The sequence below is a fragment of the Lemur catta genome, chromosome 2, assembly GCF_020740605.2.
Source record: "Lemur catta isolate mLemCat1 chromosome 2, mLemCat1.pri, whole genome shotgun sequence".
Lineage (NCBI taxonomy): Eukaryota > Metazoa > Chordata > Mammalia > Primates > Lemuridae > Lemur > Lemur catta.
Window position 1 is genome coordinate 53,324,711 of NC_059129.1, and position 23,232 is coordinate 53,347,942.

The window sequence follows — 23,232 nt, forward strand, 5'->3', positions numbered from 1 at the left end:
CAAATTGTCTGACTCAAAAGCCCTTCAAAAAACATCAAAGACAGGAGAAGCTTAGTTAAGTAGTGATCATGAAACAATATTAGTGAAATTTTTGGTTCATTTAGGACAATTATTTTAAATGAGACTATATTTGAGACTGTGTATATACACACATATATATGCACATATATACATATACAGTATATGTATATCCTATCTATTTGAAATATATACAGATATGCATTTTATAAATATTATATATGCATTTAACAAATAAAAGTGACAGAATGGAAATACAGTGCTTACATTTCTGGTGCTGGTTTTCTAATAACAGCTTCTCTGAAAACCATGTCAGCACCATGACAGACTAAACCATGCACATATTAAATATGACTGACACTCCTGAGACAGCTTTCACCTTGGTAGATAGAACACAGGGAATTCCACATAAATTTTCAGAAGTATAAATGAAGCCTCGTGAGTCTTTTAGAATAAATACCTCTGGGCTTAGTGGGACCACAGCCAAGCAGCCTAGAAGTTCTATCCTTTGCTTATGAGTTTGTGAACTATGATACTGAGAACTATGTAATCCAAGTATTTTAAATGCTTCCACAGCATTTCAAGTACAATCGTGAAAATTTAAAAATACTCCTTTATCACATAGTACATAAAAAGAGCAGTTCTTTGCAAAGCTTGCTTAAGTGAGATAGTTGAGTATCTAAAACCTACTTTAAAAGTTATACCAGTAATGCCATGTTCTATCAGCACGATATTGGCTTCCTTATTAGCAAATTCACTTTAAATAAATTCACTGGGGGTGACCTCGTGGTACAGCTGGTAACCTGTGACGTCAAGTTAAATGGCATATTCGATGACCAATGAATATCTAGAAAATTAGTTTAAAATGATGTATTATTTTGTCAAACACTCTAACTCTCTCTTTAGAGATACAAAACTGCTTGAAACCACTCCCACAAGTAGCCAACTTTAAAATAACTGCCAAGCCACCTGCTTTTCTCTAGGAAACATCATAAACTCACAAGTTAGTAAAGCTATGAAAAGCCTTCAAAATCCCTATCTTTCTGACAAAGTTTACTTATTTTGTTCTAGAGACGTTATTTCCCCCTTTCTAAGAATTGAAAAGAAGTCCCCACATCAGATTTAGTTCAAGGCCCAGACTTATTTGCAAAAGAAGGACTCATAACATAAGTGGATGCCAAAAAACACTTCTTTATCACTATAGTCTCAACTTGGCACAGTGTCTCAGATGGTATTCATTTGGAATAAAGAGATCGATGACATAACTTGTCCAATCCTCCTCCATAAGTGGCTTTACTAGAAGTGGGTAAGGGCAGAAAAATATAAATTATCTGTCTGTAGGCAACCAAAAACATACCAACTCATCTTGGAATAATTTAACCAATAAGATGATTTAGAGGACAGTTCAGTGGCACCATTTTTGGAAGGCAAGAGCTTAGCAGAAGGAACATAAATCAAAGGTGACTGGCAGGTAAAGGATATACGCAGCAATCAGCCAAACCATGTGCATACTGGCACAAATTCAATAAGATCATTTATAAAATTTTTAAGGCAGAAGTACACAAAAGGGGGTCTGGTGCTAACTAAATCCACAGATAGCTTACATGCCACTGAAATAAACACTTCCAGATGGGAGTGTAAAAAACCTTTCACAGAAAGAAATGTTTTCTTTCATAAATCTGAAGGAGGGACTCTTAGCAGGGAATGGCAAAACTCTGAAATGGAGACTGAGCTTCTTACAGACTGGAAGCGCTTGTTGAGCTGAAACGATTGTATGGGTAATGATGCACTACATAGCAAGAATCCATTTAGAGGAATCACTACAATCAAGAAGGCTGGATTTCTGTTAAACTGATGAAAAAATGCTACCTTATCATTCCATAAATCCTATAAAATCTGGTTTCTGAGCTAATGTTGCTCTCATTACTTTCCTTGCAGTTTCTTTTTGAGAGCAAGGACGTGGAGGAGCAGTGGTGGAGACAATGGGTTCATATAGAGATAGAGGCTGCTTATCAAAGTTTAGAAAAATAACGCTTTGGAACTAAAAGCTATTGCAGGCATGGCGATAAAAAGTTTTCAAAGTCTGGTTCGACTGTAGTCATCTTTCAGGAATGCATGGCCAAATTCATCATTGACTTAGTCAATTTGTTTATCAAAACAGCATAATAATATGTGGGACTTTCTGGTTATATATACACACACACACACCCCCATACACACTTCCAGAAATTCAAACAGAGTGTTAGAATGTCACTTTTAAAGTTCAGGTGATCTATGCTTTAATCTCCCTCCACCCACAACCAGGAAATCCCCTTGAAATTAGTTTCCTTGTTGAATCTTTACACTTCATGCAAGTTCTTTGTTAAGCATCTGAGCACTGAATTTAGTCTTGAGAATACTGTTAATTATCTATTCTATGCACTGGGCCAAATTATAAAACTTGTCATCTTGTATTCTTCTCTTAGTCAGGGTCTTATCCTTCTTATTCTATATGTCAAGTATCTCTTGAATACATTTTTATCTTATCTGTTCACATTGCCATTGCCTCAGAAGAGGCTCTTGTAGCTTCTCACTTGCAATATCGCAGTGGTCTCACTATCTATTATATTATAGCTCCTCACTCCAGTCTCTTCTCTACACAGTCATCTGAGTTATTTTTCTACAATATAGAGCTGACCATATTAACTCCTTGATCAAAAAAATTAAAATAGCTCCTTGATGACATTAGTTGTTTAAAGAGAAATTTTCCAAAATCTTACTGAGGATCCCAATACATATCAGAAATAAAAAATTATCTGCATTATTTAGATAAAACATTATTATAGTGGAATACCTATACAATATTAATAATCTGGGGTTTCTGCAGTTTGATAACCATTGGCCTATATCATAAAGTCTAGGTAAACTGGCTTTCAATTAAAAGTCCTCCTCAAAATGGCATCACCCTTCTCCAAATGAGGCACCCACTGATGGATGCTTCCTCTCCTCTCATTGTACTCCAGACCCAGGCCCTCACCTCTTCCTGAGCTGCCCTGCTGCTCTTTTCTTTTTTAAAAATTTTATTCCTGCTCTTCTTCCTGCCTGTATTATCTTTTCAAAATTTTTACTCATTCACTCACCTTTATCTTATAAACTGAGTTCAAATGTTAATGACCCTACAAAATTTCCTTGACTTCCTTCGGCAGATTTTGCATTCCTTTCTCTGTACCTGAGGCACTTTGTCTGCCTTTCGGTTACAACACCAGTCACATGGCACTGCTTATGTACGCACCTGCACCTTCTTTGCTATGTTGGAATATCATACTCCCATCCAAACGTATTTCTAACACAATGTTTGACAAAAGTTTACTGAATTAATAAATGGACATATCAGGATCTCAAGACAAAGAGGCATGTTAACACTGGTCCTTCCACTTCTAAATCATGTGTAGTTCAATTGTATGAATACGGATTCTGGAAATGCACTGTTATTACCTACTCCAAACTAAAAAATCAAGTGTTGTCCTTTGTCTGTGAAGTGTACTTTCATTCTGTCAGGAAAGCATGTGCTTTGAATTGCTTTTCTAGCAGGAATGGGTGACAGACTGACTCATAGCCGTTCATTGTCTTGCCTTTCCTCCTAATTAATTTTTTACTTTAACCACTTGAGACCTGGTTGCCATCAAAAACTAAAGCAAAGTTAGTTCATCCACATGAGGATCAACCCCTAATACTGTCTTCTTTAATTAGTAGCTTCACAGAAAAGCACAATGTAAAGCCCAAGCTAGCTTTCTTTTTTCTCCTTCTCTCCTTTTTTTTGAACACCAAAAGCCTACTTGGATGAGAAAAGTTTATTAAGTATAACTTATTTATTATTAGGATCTTGCCTAAGTAGTCTTGAATACAGAAATGGGTGTTTTGGGTTAGACCAGGAATGTACAGTAAGATCAGAGCCAGAAATGTAGTCTCCAATGTCTCTACTGGAAACTATAAAACCTGCACAAGTGTTTGAATTGGAATTGACAGGAACCTGTAGACCAGGTTATGAACTTCTGGAGCCAAAGAGTCAACTCAAATACTCCATCCCTGGTATTTCCAACAGGGGCACAGCAGCTCAGCTGTTACCCTGAATGCACCTGGGCAAATTCAGAGCCTGACACTTGGCTCCATCCACTTGACCTGTGCCAACTAATCAGCCAAAATATTTCCAGATCTGGAGCACACACTCCACATATTGGGCAAATGCCCAGAACTGCAAGTGCACTCTAATCAGGTGGGAGAACCTATCCAGGTGCCAGGGCAAGAATTAACATCTGACTGACATATGGGCTATGAATTTTCTCTTCTCACAGCTTGGGGTCATGCAGAGGCGGTATGTAGGGGTGGAATAGTTGATATGTGCATACATAGCCTGGGGGATTTGGTTTAAATCAAATCATAATTAAAACACCAGTCAGGAGAACAAGGCATAACTATTTTTTTCTGCACATTTTTCTACCTTGCATACAGCCTTAAATATATGTTGGGTACAATAAGAGTATCAATTTCATTTTTGTAAAGTGTAAATTTCCCATTTAAAACAACCCACTTACTATGTTGTGGGATTAACTTTGCAATTACATCAATAAATTAAATGACAGTTCAATGACTACATTTGTTGACTAAAGTATGCAACACTATTTAAGAAATTGCCAAAAAGTAAATCACCTCCACTTCAGCAGGCTCTCATCATGGGTATTTGGAGGGGATTTTTGTCATGCTATTAATATACAAATAGTACACAAATGTTTCACTTAAACAAAACACTTACGAATGTTACATGTTTCTGGCAATGGTAAATAAAAATATTTTAATGAAACTGACATGTTGTTTTCTAATATTGACCTAGTTTAGATATATTAATTAAAAAATTTAAATAGTATTTTTCCTAGGTCAACATGATTAATTTAATATAATGAATGACTTACATGTCTAACTGAATATTTACAATCCTCTTGTTTATTCATAGACTGAAAAGTTTCTGGTCATTTTTGGAGCACAATTTTAAATTTAGAAATAGCTTAACTTAGTTTCGTTCCTCACAACTGATCCTTTTGCTGCTTTCATGAAGTTATGAGTAAAAGAATCCTGTGCTGGTTTTTTTTGTTTTTTTTTTAAAGAAGAGATATTTTCCTTTTGAGAGTCACTCAAAAGATTTTTCCATTCTATTTCCATTCTCCCAGAAGATTGCAAAGACCCAGAAACTGTAGTAATACATACAAATCTCAAGATTTAGTCCTTTTGGAATATTCTGCTGAAAAAGTTTCTCTTTGGTGTAAATTACACCTCTTTCTTTGCACCCATGTCCCCAAGATACAGTATGCCTTTTATAACAAAAAGAGATTCATTAACTTCTTCTTTTTTTTTTTTTTAACTGTATGGCATTTTTATTCTTTGCTTCAAAGCATTTTATGGTATTAAGATTTTTTTTTTTATTTCAGCTCATCATGGGGGTACAAAAGCTCAGGTTATATACATGGTCCATGTCCTGCCCATCCCCCTGAGTCAGAGCCTCAAGCGTGTCCGTTCTTCAGACAGTGCGCCTGGCACTCACCATGTAGTCATACCTCCATCCCCTCCCCCCAACCCCCATTCATTAACTTCTTGAACTACTTCCAATTGAAAAAGACTTTGAAAGATACAAACTTGGAGGAACACACACGGCTGATTAGGGCTATCATCTTTCATTGCCACTTTAACCATGCCCCCATTATAGAAAATTGATTTTCCTTTTCTCAAACTATGTTCCTGAAAATTCTAGGATTCTTTGAAATATTTCTAGGGGCCTCATAGACATTTGGCTTGAATATCCATTATAATTTTTGTGCTACTCAGAATAAAGGTTCTGTCATTCGTTATTTTATATTTGAACTTCTTATAAACGCTTTGTTGGTCAGGAAGTTGTGTTTTGGAATTTAGATTTGTTTTGCTTTTTGATATTTAAAGCAGCCTAAATACTCTATATAAAATTGTGCAAGTGAGTAAATCACCTTAGGATATATGACCCGTGCTGGACTAAATTTGAGTTCTTTATTACTAATATAAAAGTAAAGGCAGGAAAAAGCAAACCATGTTTGAATATTCACTCTACAATGCAGAGATATACACTAGGTGTTAATAATATCAGGATTTTACAAACTAGAACTGCATAATTCCTTATAAACAAATTTGCTGGCTGCCCCAAGGTAAGGTATTGCTAGATACAGTTTAAATGAGATAAGATTGCTTTTCCCTTCTCCCCTCATTCTGCCTGCTGATTAAAAAAATTAACTAAACAGTTTTACAATGTAACACGATTGTACCGACTTCATTTGGCAAAAGAGAATCAAGATATTACGCTTACAATAGCAGAAAATGTATTGGTAATGATGTTCACCAAATCTGGATTCAACTGGAAAAGCAAAATAAATTTAATCCTGAGACTTTAACAAATATTTGTCAGAGAAGGGGCCTTAGGTAATTGAGATTTTCTTTGTGACATCTTTGAGTAGCTAACAGTGCTTTAAGATTCATTAAAAATATTTTCCAGAAAACCATTAAGAATTATGCTGGATAAGAAACCCTTATGTTGATTTCCTCTAAAAACACTTACCAGTTGTGAAATGTAAGCACTTGTTAGAAATTGTTAGTGAAACAACTTTTAAACCAAGAATTCTTACTATTTCTCTTTTGATCCAAGTCTATTGCAGGCCTCTGTAGAACACTATTAAAAACTACTATACTCTGAATCAAACTTTTCTTAATGCTGTGTAACTAAAATAAAATACGGAAATACAGTAGAGATTGAGGGATATGATATTCCAAATGTTAACCATAACTTAGATTTCAAAACACCCTCACTATTCTTACTGAATGAGATTTTAAGAGTGGATCTTCCCTATATGACACAGATTGAATACCTCTTGGAATACCTGTCTTCTACACAATGTAGTTTAGGAAATGCTATCTCATGTTTTCAGGATACGACCACCCAAAGAGTTAAGAATACAGGCCAACGTACAATGAGAAAGTTTCACGGGTAGGATTCATTGAAGCCTATGGTACCAGTGAACCAGAGTATTTAACTCCTTTTCACAGAAAGGGCTCTGGTCCTTACTATGTGACCTTAAGCTCCCATCCTATTTTAAAATTAAAAGTAATTAAATTAAATGCTTCATGTTTTCCCAGAGAACACTCACTTCTAGGTTATTCTTACATGATAAATATGCCACGTTAATTTTTTTCCCTGAGAATCAGTGGCCTATGGTTTTAAATAGGTACTTAGCCCCAACCTATAATGCTAGATTTAGTACTGAGAAAATTTTTACTTTCCATAAAAATACAAATAATTTAAGAATTCTACCCAATTTCTACTTGGTATTTACATTATTATTTTGTAACATTTAATTCTGCATGTTGAACACATAACAAATCTAATGTGTTAATGACATAAATATTATTTACAAATGTGAAATTCTAGATCAAAATAATCAATGTGCCATGCCACTTTTGTTTTTAAAAATTTAATGTGAGGAATTCTTAAAGGAAATTGTATAGTTTTGATCCCTATTAGTCTATTATGAACATCCCTAAATAACTAATGACATGAGGACATCCCTAGCACCCCCTAATAAATACATATACATCAAAGTAAGTGACCATAGGGAAGGGGGATTAATCTGAGCATCAGGAGGCTGGATTCTAGGGTCATCTCTCATGCATTTGCAAGGTGTCTTTGGATACATCACAAAGCTTCTCTGAGGCCAAGACTGACTGGCTCTCTCAAGTCCTAGCCAGCTATAAAATGCTATGAATCTGTCTCAGATTTTAAGAAAGCTGAGTAGAGACTGAAGAGACTTGCTTCTAGAGACACACTTACGATATTATTTAGGTTAAGGACCATGCTTAAAAACGATCAATTTTATTGTCTCACTATTCTAGTTCAATAGAAAGCTATCTCCTGTGAATATCAGGAGAAACTAAAATAGACTTAGGCATTACACATGGGATTATGTCATCCCACTCAGTGAATACAGTTTCTTTTCTGTCTTTTAAAATTACAGACCTGGTTTTATTTACAGCCATTTACAGCACTTCCCATGGAGAGCTAGGCTTGAGCTTCAGACTGGGTAACCATGGGCACATCACCCACCGTTTATAAACAGTGAGGCTCTAGATAAAACATGTCTTGACCACCTTCCAAATGACAAGAGAGTACACTGGGTTGCCCTGCAGGGTATTTTCTTTGGGAGAAAAAAACAAAAGTTCTAATCATAAAATTTTTAAATACTTTTTACTTTTAAATCTGTACAAGTAAATTCTAAGAATTTTTTTAAAAGACCATTATTATTACCATTCAAAAGCATTTGAATTTTTAGGCTGTGACAAGAAAACGCTCTTCAAATAATTAAATTCCTATCAATTTTTTGATGGGACAATTCGTTTAAACCTTTTGCTATAGCTTTTTTGGGGCCCTGATGCCCCTCTTGTTTTTTCCTTCACAGATTCAGGTAATACATGTAAAATACTACCAGTATTTTTGGAAAAATATAGAACAGAAAACAGAAAGACCTGAGATACACTTGTAATAATTTAATAGATGATAAACAATTCTAACAAATAAGAACAGGATTATTCATTTAATTAACTAGAATATTTTGATATTTAGTTCTAATACTGTACAAACTCTTACATTACATGTTAGATAAAAAGAATTATAGTTAAATGCAAAAAAGATAAATAATTTTAAAACATTAAAAATATAGATACATGTAACCAATCTCAGGTTATAAAATAATTTTTTAAAAATCAAAACACAATGAAAAAATTGTAGAGGATAAAATCAGTGGATCTAACTACAGAAAATCTTGTATATTAAAAAAAATCAAGGAGCTGAGGATGGTGGCACATGAGTCCCAGCAACTTGGGAGGCTGAGGCAGGAGAGTTGCTTAAGCCCAGGAGTCAGAGGCTGCAGTAAGCTATGATTGTGTCACTGCATCCCAGTCTGGGCAAGAGAGCAAGACCCGTCTCAAAAAAAACAGAAAAGAAAAGAAAAGAAAGAAATCAAATTAGAAAAAAATTAAAAGATAAATGAAGAACTGAGAAAAATATCTGCAATAAACCTGACAAAAAATTTTATTGTTCATGACTGATAAATGGCATTAAAAATTTTTAATTAGAAAAATTTCTTCATATAAGTTAGTAGATTCATACAAATTAATCTACTGCCCTATGGAAAAATGACAAAGACATGATCAAAATTCAAAGAAATACAAATTATCAGTAAAAATGTTCAATGTCATGAGTTATCAAACACAAATTAAAGCAAAATGTAATCACTCATAAGCTATATGTGAACTTGGGAAGACTAGTTAAAATCTGTTATTTTTTTTCGTGCATAAAATGAGAAAGAGAATAGTTTGTATTTCTTACGGTTGTTATAAGAATCAAGTGAGTTAATACAATATATTGCATGATATGTAAGTGCTTAATAAATATTAGCTGCCAAAATTGCTATTTTATTCTTGCCTGTAACAATGACAATAAAAATGATAACACTCAATGCTGACTAGAGTTTATATGCTCATATACCACTTACATGATCATAAATTGGTTCAAGCTTTCCAGAAATTATTTTGGCAAGATTATCAAGAAAATTAAAAGAACCAATGTTTTGATTCATCAATTTCACTTCTTGTAATCTATCCTAAGGAAACAACCAGATAGATGGATAAAGATTTACATATAAGAATATCCACTATTGCTATTTATAACCTAAATAAACAACCATATGGGAATGGTAAAGTGAATAAAGGTACGTTCAGATGCATAACGTATACTATGAAGCTATTAAAAATCATGTTCGTAAGAAATGCATGATATGCCATAAAATGATAAGTAAAAAATATTAGAATAATCACAATTTTACTTAAATTATTATTATGTATATATACAGAAAAAGGACAAGATGAAAAGGCAGTGATATATTAATAATAGTTATCTGTAGGATATAAGTTTTATATTATTCTTTACTTTTCTGTATTATCTTAATTTTCTAACATACTGGCACTTCTTTTATAATCAGTAAATGAAGAAACTTCAAAAATTGAAGAAAATGGAACCAGTCATTTTTTTATTTATCAATTTTGATAATCATTAATCTCTGAAAATCTTTTCTTAAATAACATACACAAATATATACACTCATCTACACTGTAATTGAAGAAGCTTTATAAACCTGAGGCCATCCATTTTTTCTTTGGATTTCTGTTCCACAGAGCTGGTATGCAAAATCCAGCTAGTACGCAAAAAATTGGTGGTAACTATGTACACTAAGCTACTGAGACTTTATGTTTTATGATAAAAAAATTAACGTTCTTTAATCATTACTAAACCAAGAAATAAAAATGGGCCAGGTGCAGTGGCTCACTCCTTTAATCCTAGCACTCTGGGAGGCTGAGGCGGGAGGACAGCTCGAGCTCAGGAGGTCTAGACCAGCCTGAGCAAGAGCAAGACTGGTTTCTGCTAAAAATAGAAAAAAATAGCCAAGCTTGGTGGTGCATGCCTGTAGTCCCAGCTACGCAGGAGACTGAGGCAGGAGGATCACTTGAGCCCAGGAATTTGAGGTTGCAGTGAGCTATGACACCACTGCACTCTAGCCAGGGCGACAGAGAAAGACTCTGTCTCAAAAATAAATACAAATAAATAAAAATGAACATTTATTCTCAGGAACAATAATCTTTGAATGGTATTTAAATTTTAATTATATCTGTAAATAAGTCACATTATTATTTAAATTTTTAGTTTTTTCTAGGATTAGTGTGTGTACATGTGCAGGTAAGTGCATTTATGTGTGGTTGGGTGCAATGGTTTCCTCTTACTCTGTATTCTTGTCTGATATCTCTTAGCAAATATACTATAGCTATTACTGCTACTACTACTTCTATTATTAATATAATCTATTAAGAGCTTACTACATGTCAAATTCATAGTACTTCTTAAGTCCTATCATGAGGTATGTTCTACTACCCATTTTACAGATGAGGAAACTGAGCTATAAAGAGGTAAAGAAACTTGCAGTAAGGCTACTTAGCTAGTGGGTGGCAGAGCTGAGATCTGAACCCTGCCTATTTAGCTCCAGGATCAAAGTTCTTAATCACCACGTGACATCAACTACTATGAATAAAAGCACAATAAAAGATGGCAAGCATCAAAATTACTTACAAGATTCTAGGTTGCATAAGCACTCTAAAACGCTACAGATCATATTAATAGAATCTGAAGTGATTTTTAGAATTACTTAGGAAAAACAAACAAGAAGCAAAAAAGTAAAACTATATTCTTTAAAGGTTCTTTAAAGTGTTTATACAGAAAATCAGGCATATACGGATGGGGAAAGTTGCAAAAGTATATATTTCAGGAGAAGGATTTTGAAGCTAGGAGTTGGAAGGCATAAATTTTAGCCCTGGTGTAATCTAATCTAATCTAATTAATAGCATAAATTCAGGAAAATTACTTAAATCTTTTAGGTATGATACCTTCTCTGATCTTCTGAATAGGACTGAAAATAACTGAGAACACCGAAAAGATAGAAATCACCAATCAAAACCAATATGACAAAGACAGTAGTGTTATAACTCGTTGAGTAGGAATGGATGGTTTCTAGATGTCTCCACACTTGTGAACACACTGTTCACAGGTGAGTGGCAGGTGACCGATGTTTATGTCATCCTCCCCCTTTACTCCCAACCCCAGCAGCTACTACAGTGCAAAGCATTTCTTGTACTTTTTTCCCTCTCCTCCACTTAACATAGCTTTAATAATTCCTTTCTTCTATCATTTAAGTAATTCCCAAGGTAAAGAACTCACTTACAATTCCTCCTATCATGAATCGTATTCCTGAAATTGATCATGTTGTAATTTGGTGTAAAATTATTTTAGAAGTCATATATATATAATAGAAGACAGAATGATGCTTCACTACAAGTAGATTTTTAAGTATACTTTCTGATGTATGGTGGAATTAAGTTTCCATGTAACTATTGCTCATTATTCAAATTCTCCAAATCAATTTCAAATTATTGGAATCTGGATACATACACATAGTTATACATATTCTAAATTAGACATTACATTTAAATATACATTAAATACTAGATTCAGAATGACATGCTACAAAGACAAAATCTTTGTGTTACACAAATAGAAACTAGTTGCTCATTGGCATTTTAATTCACAAAGGAAATTTTACTTTGGAGGTGAGTCAGCTCAACCTTTCTTTATGAAAATTTAGGTCTCAACCTATGGTTAGTACAGAGGCAGCCCACCTGCTTCCTGTCCTGTTATGAGCTGTAGCTCAAAGCCTGGTTAACAAAGTATCCCCACTGCGGCTTAAGTACCCTCTCAAGTCCTCAGAGTAAACCTTAGGGAGCTGAACACCAGCATCCCCCAACACCAAGGGGTTTCTATTATACCACAAGCTCCTCCCTTTAGCAGCTGGAGATATGTGGGAGCCAGGGCAGGGTGGACACATTATTGACAACCACAGTCTGCAAATCTATCCCATTTTAAAGAGAGAATTTTTAACTTTAAAAGGCAGATTTATGTATTATAATATACATCATGAAACTGTTCATGACATCAATAGAGTAGGCATATTCAGTTCTGTCGATTGGGCAAATTCTTACATCTGAAGGTAATGGAGAGATCTATTTACGTGAAGCCTTTCTGACAGTGATAAAATCCCAGGTGCCCCGGTGGGGTGGGGTTCTTTATCATTTGCTGTTGATTTTTGTTTGACTGCTCTACTAGTGGCTAAGTGAGCCTTCTAGGTCATGACTTATCTGTTCTATTTTCCAGATCTATTTAAATTAAGCATTTTAAAATTGTATCATTAGTTTTTAAAAGCACATGGGTTATATGTTTATTAGGTAAAAATTAGCTTAAGTTATACCCGACCTACATTAAAGTATCTTTTTTGTTTTTTTTTTCAGATGTGGTCTTGCTCTGTTGCCCAGGCTGGAGTGCAGTGGCGCAATTATATCTCACAGCAACTTTGAACTCCTAGGCTCAAGAAATCCTGCCTCAGCCTCTTGAGTAGCTGGGACTATAGTGTGTGCCACCATGCTCCACTAATTTTTTAATGTTTTTGTAGAGACAGGGTCTTGCTATGTTGCGCAAGCAGTTTTCAAACTTTTGGCCTCAAGTGATCCTCTTCCCTCCCGAAGTGCTGGGCTTACAGGTGTGAGCCACCATGCCTGGCCTAAAGTACACTCACTACCGGCTTTGACTATAACAGCAATAATATTAATGCATGAGTACCAGGTCAGACATAGGGGGAAATACACACACACACACACACACACACACACACACACATGCATATTAAATAATGTCATCAACCAAGATGGTTCTCAAGTGATCTGTCCAATGTAGTTAAAAAACAAAAAATTTGAAGAATGAAGCAGCTACCACTTCCTTTAGAGGAAATAATGCAGACTTTATGACTAGGAGGTTTTCCTCATTTTAGATACATTTTCCTTTATGTAATTTTATTTGTTACTTTTAGTTACCATTTAAGGTTACTTCTCAAAAATTGTTTCCCTTTGCTACCCTTTAATTACTTCTAGATTATTATTAGGCACTGCCTCCTTTTTCCTCTCTCTCCACTGCATTGCCTCAATCTGTTAGTCATTATTTGGCTCTTATCTATGGTTTGATATTTTTAAGCCTTCATTATAAGCTGGCTCTTTCAATTTCAGTTGATTTTTAAATTCTTCCAATCATCTCGTATCTTCCTAATTCATAATTTTTCCTATTTTTCTTCCTTTTGGCCTATCATTTAAAATAGCTTCACCTAACATGTAAAAGATATTTAATTTCATTCTTTCTTATACATTAATGCAAAAGGATACGTTGCTTTAATCAGCAATATTAAAATCATGTTCTTATAATATACAAGACAAATTTTAAATATTAAACAAAAGTGAAAATTGTCACTAGTACAAAAAACTTCTGAAGACATTGGTAAAGCATGTTCTTGCTGTCACGTTGAGAATCTATATAATTAACAATAACTAATAAGAATAAAGAATGGAAAGAAGCATTTTCTTTAAACACAAGGAAAAAAAGGTGATGATATATCTTAGAAGAAATCATGACTTCTATGAAAAAATAATACAGTAAAATCCACTCTTAGGTAAAAATGTATACTATGTTATATTCATTATTTACTCATTTACTTATTTATATATCATGTTATACATATACATTTTGCTTTAATGTTAAAATAAAAGTGAATATTAAAAAAAATAAAATTTTACTATTCCTCAGCTGTATAAATCAAGCCTTACTTTCCAAATATCAAACCAGTTACTCATAAACAGAGGAGGACTTGAGAAACTTCTAGTAACATAAACAAAAATTTATTTTTAAAGGGCCACAGATGAGCAGTTAATTAAAACGTAAAAACACACACACACATATACACACACACAAACACCCACTTACTTTAGGTTGCTGAAATATCAAGTCTTTAGCTCCCCATTAAAAACAAAACAAAACCCTGATTATAAGCTTTCAAATCATTTGAAGATGTGAAAGACTGTCTGCATTTTTCAGCCCAGTTCAAAGCCAATAAAGAAATCATTTCTTCTTCTTCCAACTCAAAGTATGTTTAGAAGGACATCAGATAGAAGTGGTAATGCCAATCTAACCAGTTTTAAAATACAAAGTGCTTCTAGCAATATTTGGATACATATAATTTGACAAAAACGTTTTATAAACCTAAGCTTTGAAAAACAGAAAATATAAGCCCCAACAAAAAAGCTTAATTTGTAATTGAAAAAATAATATTTTGTAGGAAAAAAAAAGCGTCCTTCCAAAAAGAGACAAAAATGACTTTTATTTCCCAAGAGAATTATGCCACTTTTATACAACAAAATTACAGTCACCACAAATTGCTTTCAACAATTCCATTGCTTCTTCATTTGACCACTTGAAAATCAAAATTCTTTCAGATTATAAATATAACTTTTTATAACTCTGTTATTACGTACTGTGAATGGGGAAAGCGGGCCAATCTTGCGGCCATAGCGTCGAACGGCCTCTCTGATGTGGCAGGGCTGGATGGCATCGCTGTGAGCCTCAACACCACAGGCCGCAGTGCTCTGTGACAGAAAAACACATAAATTGTTACTAAATCAAAAACACACAACAGAACTACAGTGTATAAAATATGAAAATAAACCTTTATAAAATGGACCATTTTTTCCCTGAGGATGCACATCACTGCTGCCATATACTACATCTAAAAAAAAAGTTCCATTAACAAATCAAAGATGACTTTTACGTGACCCCTTCCTAGCAGACCTACCAAATGTGATTTTTATGCCCACAATATTTCACCTAAGCCTGCATGTCAAGATACAGGAGAATACAGCCACTTACGCGCATATAAAAAGTGTCATGGGAGCTTGTTGAAAGAACCACAGGAAGTTATTTTTTTTAAAAAATTTTTAACATTTATTATTATAAATGTTTCTTGGGAGCTTCTTGGGCATATTTCTGAAATAACTTAAGGATCATCAACTTAAAAAATGTAACATTGCTATATATTTATTTATCATAGTGGGAACTATTGTAAAAGATCGTTTCAACTTGGTTCCTAATTTTCTAGATGTCTTTAGGACAAAACAGAAACAAAAACTTTCTATTCTAATCTGCCTAATCTGTAAAAGGCAGATTTGAAAGCACAAAAAGACATAAGAAAGAGAAAGATTATTTGCAATGAAAGTATGAATGCTACCTCAAAAAATGACAGAGTATATGTGTATATGCATGTAACATGATTTTTCCAAAATAATTAAAATGCCTCATGGTTCAATTGCAAGCCCTGGCTTCCCAACTACCTTGGGTTCAGATCCCAATCCTATCAGTTACCAGCTCTGTCAAGTTTCATAATACCTAGGGCCTCAGTTTCCTCCTCTGTAAATTAGTATAACAATTATAACTGCTTTATAGGATTGTTGTGAAAATTAAATGAGTTGTAATATATAAACCACTTAGAACAGTGCCCAATACATGTTAGCTATTAATATTATCAGGTTATTATTTAAATAAAGTATTAAAAATGGAACCTCTATGTTCTTGAAATGGTAAGCTCATTTACTACAAAGCACAATAGGTATCAGATGTCAGGTCATCACCCTTAAAGAATCAAGAGAAATATTCAACTTGAGTATTACCGTAACTGTGGTTTAGAAGTCATTTGTAGCCTATAATTAATACTATTTGTTTTTCTGATAATTACTACAATTTTTACCCTCATAATTCTTTGTAAGGAATGCAACTCTATGGATAGCAACCTCTCTTGATAGCAATTTGACAAAATCTTATCAAAATGAAAAAGTACAACCTCTTCAACTCAGCAGTTTCACCTGTAAAAATTTATCCTACAAATATATTACACAGATACAAAATAATACATATATACAAAGTTATTTATTACAGTACTAATTGGATTGATGAACTAAGAGTCAGTTTGTCAGTGAGGGACTGGTTAATAAATTATGATACATCCATTCAAGAAATAGAAACCACAGCAATCACTGAAAAGAATGAAGCAGTTCCATACATACCCTGTGGAACTATCTCTACAATATATTATGTGCAAAAAAAATACAAGGTATCCAACTGGGTGAAACTATGTTACCAGTTGTTGAAAAAAAGGAAGGCCAAACATTATATACCCATTTAAGCATAGAAAATCCTGCAAGGGTACACCAAAAATCACTTAACAGTGCTTATCTTTTGGAGGGCAAATGGGTGGTTGGAGGACAGGGCTTAGAGGGAGAATTATTATTCATTGTATATCCTTCTTTACTTTTAAAAGCATCTGCATGCTTTTCTTATTACTAACTAGTAAAATAATTTAAAAGTGTCCACAAACCAGAGTGTCTGCTAATTATCCCAGTTGAACCTGAAATAAGACTTAAAATATAAAACAATACATATCTTGATTATTTTTTGTTATTTTAACAAAATTTGAAATAAGTCAAATAAAACTTTAGGTATATTTCTCAACTTCATTCCAACAATACTCTAAATTATCGTCATTGTTTATAATAACATGGATTAAGTTATTTTAACCTTCAATTGGCACTGATATAAAAGTGGACAGGATTTCTCTCAGTGCTTTCTCAATTCTCATCACAAATTCTTTGTTTCAGTTGTAATATATTAGAATAAATGCAATTGGCAGGTCCCCAGATGTGGGTAAAGACTCTTCTGTAAGTCAATTCTGCTCCACAATATGAATGTGACCAATATATGCTCATTCACTTGCCAGTATAACAGGTATTTACGAAGTAGGTTGAGGGTACTCTATACATTTGTGAAAATGCATGCAAATATTTAGCTGGATTTGGAATCTAAATAGAGTAAGTCTTCCAGTAGAAACTCAAGCGGAAACACAGAGAGAGAGATATCAAGAGGAGTCACTATCCTGTACACTAGGTGGAGTAAGAAGTTCCTGTGTGTTCTTCTATGGCATCTCCTGAATTCACTCCTTCTTTGCAAATTGTATTTATTTTTCATTTCTTTTCTCTATGGCCAATATAAGTAATACTTTTCCTCTACATTCCCAAATAAATTTGGTTTTGGTATGGAACATTTTGGTCAAAATCTCTCAGAACCTCTGCCATGGCAATCAAATAGGATTTGGGAACACTGAACCAGGAGCCTGCTATAGTAAATAAATCTTCATGTTCTTTCAAAAATCACACGTTGAAATCCTAACCTCCAAGGTGATGGTATTAGTATGTGGGGGCCTTTGGAGAGGTGATTAAGTCATGAGGGTGGAGTCCTCATGAGTGGTATTAGTGTCCTAACAAAAGAGGTCAGAGAAAGACCCCTCAACCCTTTCCCCATGCGAGGTCAGAGTGAAAAAATGACTATGAACCAGGAAGCGGGCCTTCCCCAGATACTGAATTGCCAGTGCCTTGATCTTAGACTTCCCAGCCTCCAGAACTGTGAGAAATACATTCCTATTGTTTATAAGCCATCAACTTTATGGTATTTTGTTACAGCAGTCCAAATGGACTAAGATAGAAGCATAAGTTAGAAACTACTTTGTGATTGCTATTTATAAGATATGGAGACAAGTAAGACAGCCTGGTCAAATCATGCTATCTTTGCCAAAAGGGTAATGTTACTTTATATAAAAATAAATATATATTATTTTTTAATTAACAATGTCATTAGATTTTCCATTTTGCCAATTTCAGGTTCATTTGCTATAATTCAGCAACTGCTAACATTAGCATAATGAAGTTACCAAATGCACTTTTACACTTTCTTGATTTGCCTTTTGAGTTCTTTGGAAGGGAGCCTTTAAATCTGAAATGTTATATTGCTAGTATTTTTTCACCTCAACAAATATCTTCACATCCCCTTCATCTGTCAATATCCAGTCCTTTACTGAGGTGCTCATAATCTGTTCAAATTAAAATTTTATCTCAAGTTTAGAATTTTGTATTAAGCAGCGACTCTAGAATTTTAATAATATTCTTCAAAATTCTTTTTTTTTTTTTTCAATGACCTGTGAACTTTTTATTGGTATAAGGGCACTCTGGTCCTACTGCCTCAATGCCTCAAAACTTTGGTGTCGTTGGTCTCAGACACCACTATGCTGTCCACTATCCTGCGAGTCATGGACTTTTGGATGGTTTGCATGGAGTTGCTGCTGTCCAGGGCATCACCAAGATTGAAGTCTTCCCCATCTTCCAGCAGGCGGTGGTAGGTGGCAATGTTAGCCTCCAGCTTGACCTTGATATTCAGCAGGGCCTCGTACTCCTGGGCCTGGCGCTGCCCCTCTGCCCGGGTCTGTGCCAGACTCCAGGTCCGACTCCAGGTGCAGCAGGACCCCGTTGAGCTGCTCCATCTGCATGGCGTAGCGGGCCTCCACCTCCCTCAGGCTGTTCTCTAAGTTGGCCTTCACATTTCTCATGGAGTCCAGGTCGATCTCCAAGGACTGGACTGTATGTCTCAGCTCCGTGAGTGTCATCTCAGCAGCGTCGACCTCGGTGGACTGTGAGGTGACCACTGTGGTTCTCTCCTCAATCTGCTGGGACCAGTACTTGTCCAGCTCCTCTCAGTTCTTCCGAGCCAGCTCGTCATACTGGGCCCGGATGTCCACCATGATCTTGCTGAGGTCCTGGGATTTGGGGGCGTCTACCTCCACGGTCAACCCAGAGCTTTTGGAAGAATTAACATTAAATTTAAATATTTATTCTCTGATATTAAGAATATTAGATTTGCTATGATCATCTATCACGAGTGTTAGATTTATATATGTATTCATCTTTCCCATCCTGATTATACCCACATTTTAGGATATTCTTTAAATTTTCAACAACTAAACCTACGTATTTGACAAAATACTGAGTCCTGCTGTCTGTAGAGGGTTTGCAGAAATCTCTGGGGGGCCAAATTCTGTATTTCCTTAAGTAAAATATTAGCTGTTTGGTAAAGTTCTTATCTGTACGTCAGGTCCTCTGCCTCTTGGCTGCATTCATATTCCATTCTTGTATTCTTCAATTTACTCTTTATTTATGTCTTTTCAGCCAGAAATTGATGCTGGGTACTGGAAGTTGAAGTAGCATATGGAGTTCTACACATTTTCTGGATCTGACTATTGCCTCCCTGCTTGTCTTTGCTGGTTAATACAGAACAGAATCTCTTAGCAGTTTGAACTCTCAACTGTGGTCAACGAAGTTATATTAAAACTTGTGTTGCCCTTGGATCTCTTACAAATATTAGTACCTGTTCTGACTCTTTTCTTCCCAACTGAAAAATTCTTGGCAGGGGAGAGTGTCCCATCCTGTCTCAGCCTTCTCCTTAGCAGAGTCATTGTTTAAGAATGACCTAGAATCTCAGGTCTGCCTCTTACTCTTTCCACATCTATAATATTAGGTGGACTAGATTTTTTGCTAAAATTGAAGTCTTAGGAATAACACATATCTCAGACTAGCGCAAATGAAAAGTTAGTATTACTATTACTATTATAATATTCCTGTCACTCGCTGACCATAAGGCTGATACATAAGCTGGCCAAGGAAGTGTCCTCTGTCTCCTTATTGTTGTATATGCAGCCTTTCCAGGGCTTCATCCTTATAGAAAATTTCTTTTCAGATGAAGGCAGGCCATTCATTGGGCAAACAGTTTAGTATATAATATAGTTAATTTTTTCATTTCAAAGCCTAATTGAGATGGTAATTGTTAAAACTGTAGTTCTATGTAACTGGGAAAAGCTTCTCTTTAACTTAGGAAATTAAAACTAGAAAAGTTATTTAAGGAGAGGACAAAAGAGAATCACTGTATTCAAGGATGCATACATTATTAAATTTGGATGGGACGTAAGAAATCATCCACTCTATTCCAACCCCTATCCCATTTCATAGATGAGAGAGTGAAGATAAGGGACACGCTCAAGGTTACAACTATGGTGCTACAGATATGGCTATACATCAAATCTCTTGACTTCTAGTAGACAGAGCTGGTATATATTAAGTAATAGAGACTTTATTGTTTTATGTAGAATGTATTGTACCATGATACCACCATAGATGAAGTTTCCAGTGAGTAAAACATCAAAATATATTGAGTAAGAATATAGAAAGATGTGCATGACTAAGTACAAAATAATTAATGTCTTTGAAGTGGGGCATTATTATTTCTGATGTCACTAATTCCAAATGTAGGAGAAATCAGACATGGACTGGGCTAATACTTACTTTACTCAGGAAACCTTTGCCATAAAATCAATTTAATGGTTTTCAATAAGATCAGGAGAAAAATGTTTAAATGTTCAAGAGAACAATTTCAAGAATTTCCAAAAATTTATAAAGAATCATTTTATGTATACATAATCACTAGGTTAATTACAACTCCTTCTCACATACTTTGTAAAGAAAATCCACTGAAGAGGTCTTTTGGGTAACATTTCATTATCATAGTTGGTAACAATGTTACTGAATGAGCTGAAATTCTTTAAAACTACTTTACAATAGAAAAATTCCTTGTAGCTTAGACTGACCCTTAATAAATAAGCAGTGAGCTCTGCTGTTTTGTAAATGAAAGGGAAAACCAGAAATGAGACTGAAATTTAAATTTGCTTACTATGAACTATAAGATTATATCTTGGCATGATTCTACTATTTGTAATGGTAAATAGCTCTTATTGTACCAAGGGAATTTTAGATAAAAGTAGAAGCTTTGAACAAATAATAACAAAACCAAGCACATAAAAGCACTGGAGACTGATCAAAAGCAGGCAGCAGCTGGAAAGGGGAGTGTCTACTTTTAGAAGAAGGGAATGGTAGTAGGTTGAGTTTCCTGTTTTTCCCATTTTAGCCTAAGGGCAGGATCCAGTAAGTCTGGAGGATAGCTAAAATACAACCTTAGAGGCCTGACAAACTAGAGCCCAAGTTTGGGGAAATCACAGTAGGTGTAAAGTGAGAAAGGAAATCCCAAAAAGGGCAAAATGAAAGAGGGTGGGCCATCCATTTCATGTTAATGGATGTTATGGTCAAACTACTGAAAATCAAAAATAAAGATACAATTCTGAAAGAATCTAGAGAAAACAATACATGACATATAAGGAAAAATAATACAACTCTACTAAATAAAAAATAATATAAATCTACTGATTAAAAATAATGGAATGACATTACACTACTGAAAAATAAAACTTTCAACTCAGACTTCTATAGCCAGTGAAATATCTTCTAAGAATGAAGGAAAAGTAAAGACACCTTCAGAAATATGAAAACTAAGCTAATAACTTACACTATAACAAATATTAAACAAAATTCAGCAGAACACAAAAGAAAAATGATACCAGAAGAAAACTCCAGTCATTAAAAAGAAATAAAGAACAATGGGAATGGTAAATATTAAACTCTATTTTTTCTCTTAGTTTCATTAAAATACATTTGATTATTTAAGGCAAAATTACAGTATTGTTTATAACATATATAGATGTAATATGTATAACAATTATAGCCTAAAGGACAAGAGTAAAGTAGATGGACTTACATATAAATATAGGAGTCTTACATTTTCTGTGAGTGAAGTAATATAGTAACAACTCCAAGTACACTGAAAATTTACAGGTATATATTGTAATCCTTAGCATAACAACCAGAAAAAAGGATATAAAAAGATATTACAAAGAAATCAATATCTAAATTAAAATAAATTTCTAAAAAAGCATAGTTAACCCAAAAGATGACAGGAGAGAGAAACAAAGAAACAAAAAATAAAGGGAATAAGCAGAAAACAAATAGCAAAATAGTCAACCTATATCCAATGACATGAATAAATACTTTAAATGTCACAGAATTATAGACTACAATTAAAAGATACAGGCAGAGGCCGGGCGCAGTGGCTCACGTCTGTAATCCTAGCACTCTGGGAGGCTGAGGGGGAGGATCACTTGAGTTCAGGAGTTTGAGACCAGCCTGAGCAAGACTGAGACCCTGTCTCTTCTAAAAATAGAAAAATTAGCTTGAGCTCAGGAGTTTGAAATTGCAGTGAGCTAGGCTGACTCTAGCCCAGGTGACAGAGTGAGACTCTGTCTCAAAACAAACAAACAAAAAAAACCATACAGGCAGAAAAAAAGGATAAAGAAGCAAGACCCAACTATTTGCTGAGTATAAGAGATGAACTTTAAATGTATTATATTTACCTTTAAATACAGGCACACCTCCTTTTATTGTGCTTTGATGTATTGTGCTTTACGTATATAGTGTTTTTTACAAACTGAAGGTTTGTGGCAAACCTGTGTTGAGCCAGTCTATTGGCACCATTTTTTCAATAGCATGTGTCCCACTTCGTGTCTCTGTGTCACATTTTGGTAATTCTTGCAATATTTCAAATTTTTTCATTATTATTGTATCTGTTATGGTAATCTGTGATCAGTGATCTTTGATGTTACTATTGTAATTGTTTGTTGTGTCCATATAAGACAGCAAACTTAATCAATAAATGATGTGTGTGTTCTGACCTACTCCACCAACTGGCTGTTTACCACTCTTTCCTGCCCCCATCGCTCTCCTTTCTCCTCAGGCCTCCCTATTCCCTGAGACACAACAATATTGAAATTAGGACAATTAATAACCCTACAATAGCTTTTAAGTATTCAAGTCAAAGTAAGA

The 23,232-nt window shown here is 34.6% G+C and overlaps 1 protein-coding gene across 4 annotated transcripts in view; it reads right to left on the minus strand.

Moving 5' to 3' along the window:
• Positions 1-23,232, minus strand: part of SUPT3H (SPT3 homolog, SAGA and STAGA complex component) — a 447,473-nt gene that overhangs the window by 68,101 nt on the left and 356,140 nt on the right. For 3 of the 4 annotated variants that reach the window (XM_045542085.1, XM_045542088.1, XM_045542086.1), the window contains one exon: positions 15,073-15,183. In XM_045542085.1, coding sequence (XP_045398041.1) covers positions 15,073-15,183 — 111 coding nt within the window. Of the gene's footprint in view, positions 1-15,072; positions 15,184-18,610; positions 19,270-23,232 lie in introns of those variants that run through there. The other variant, XM_045542087.1, reaches the window with a different exon arrangement.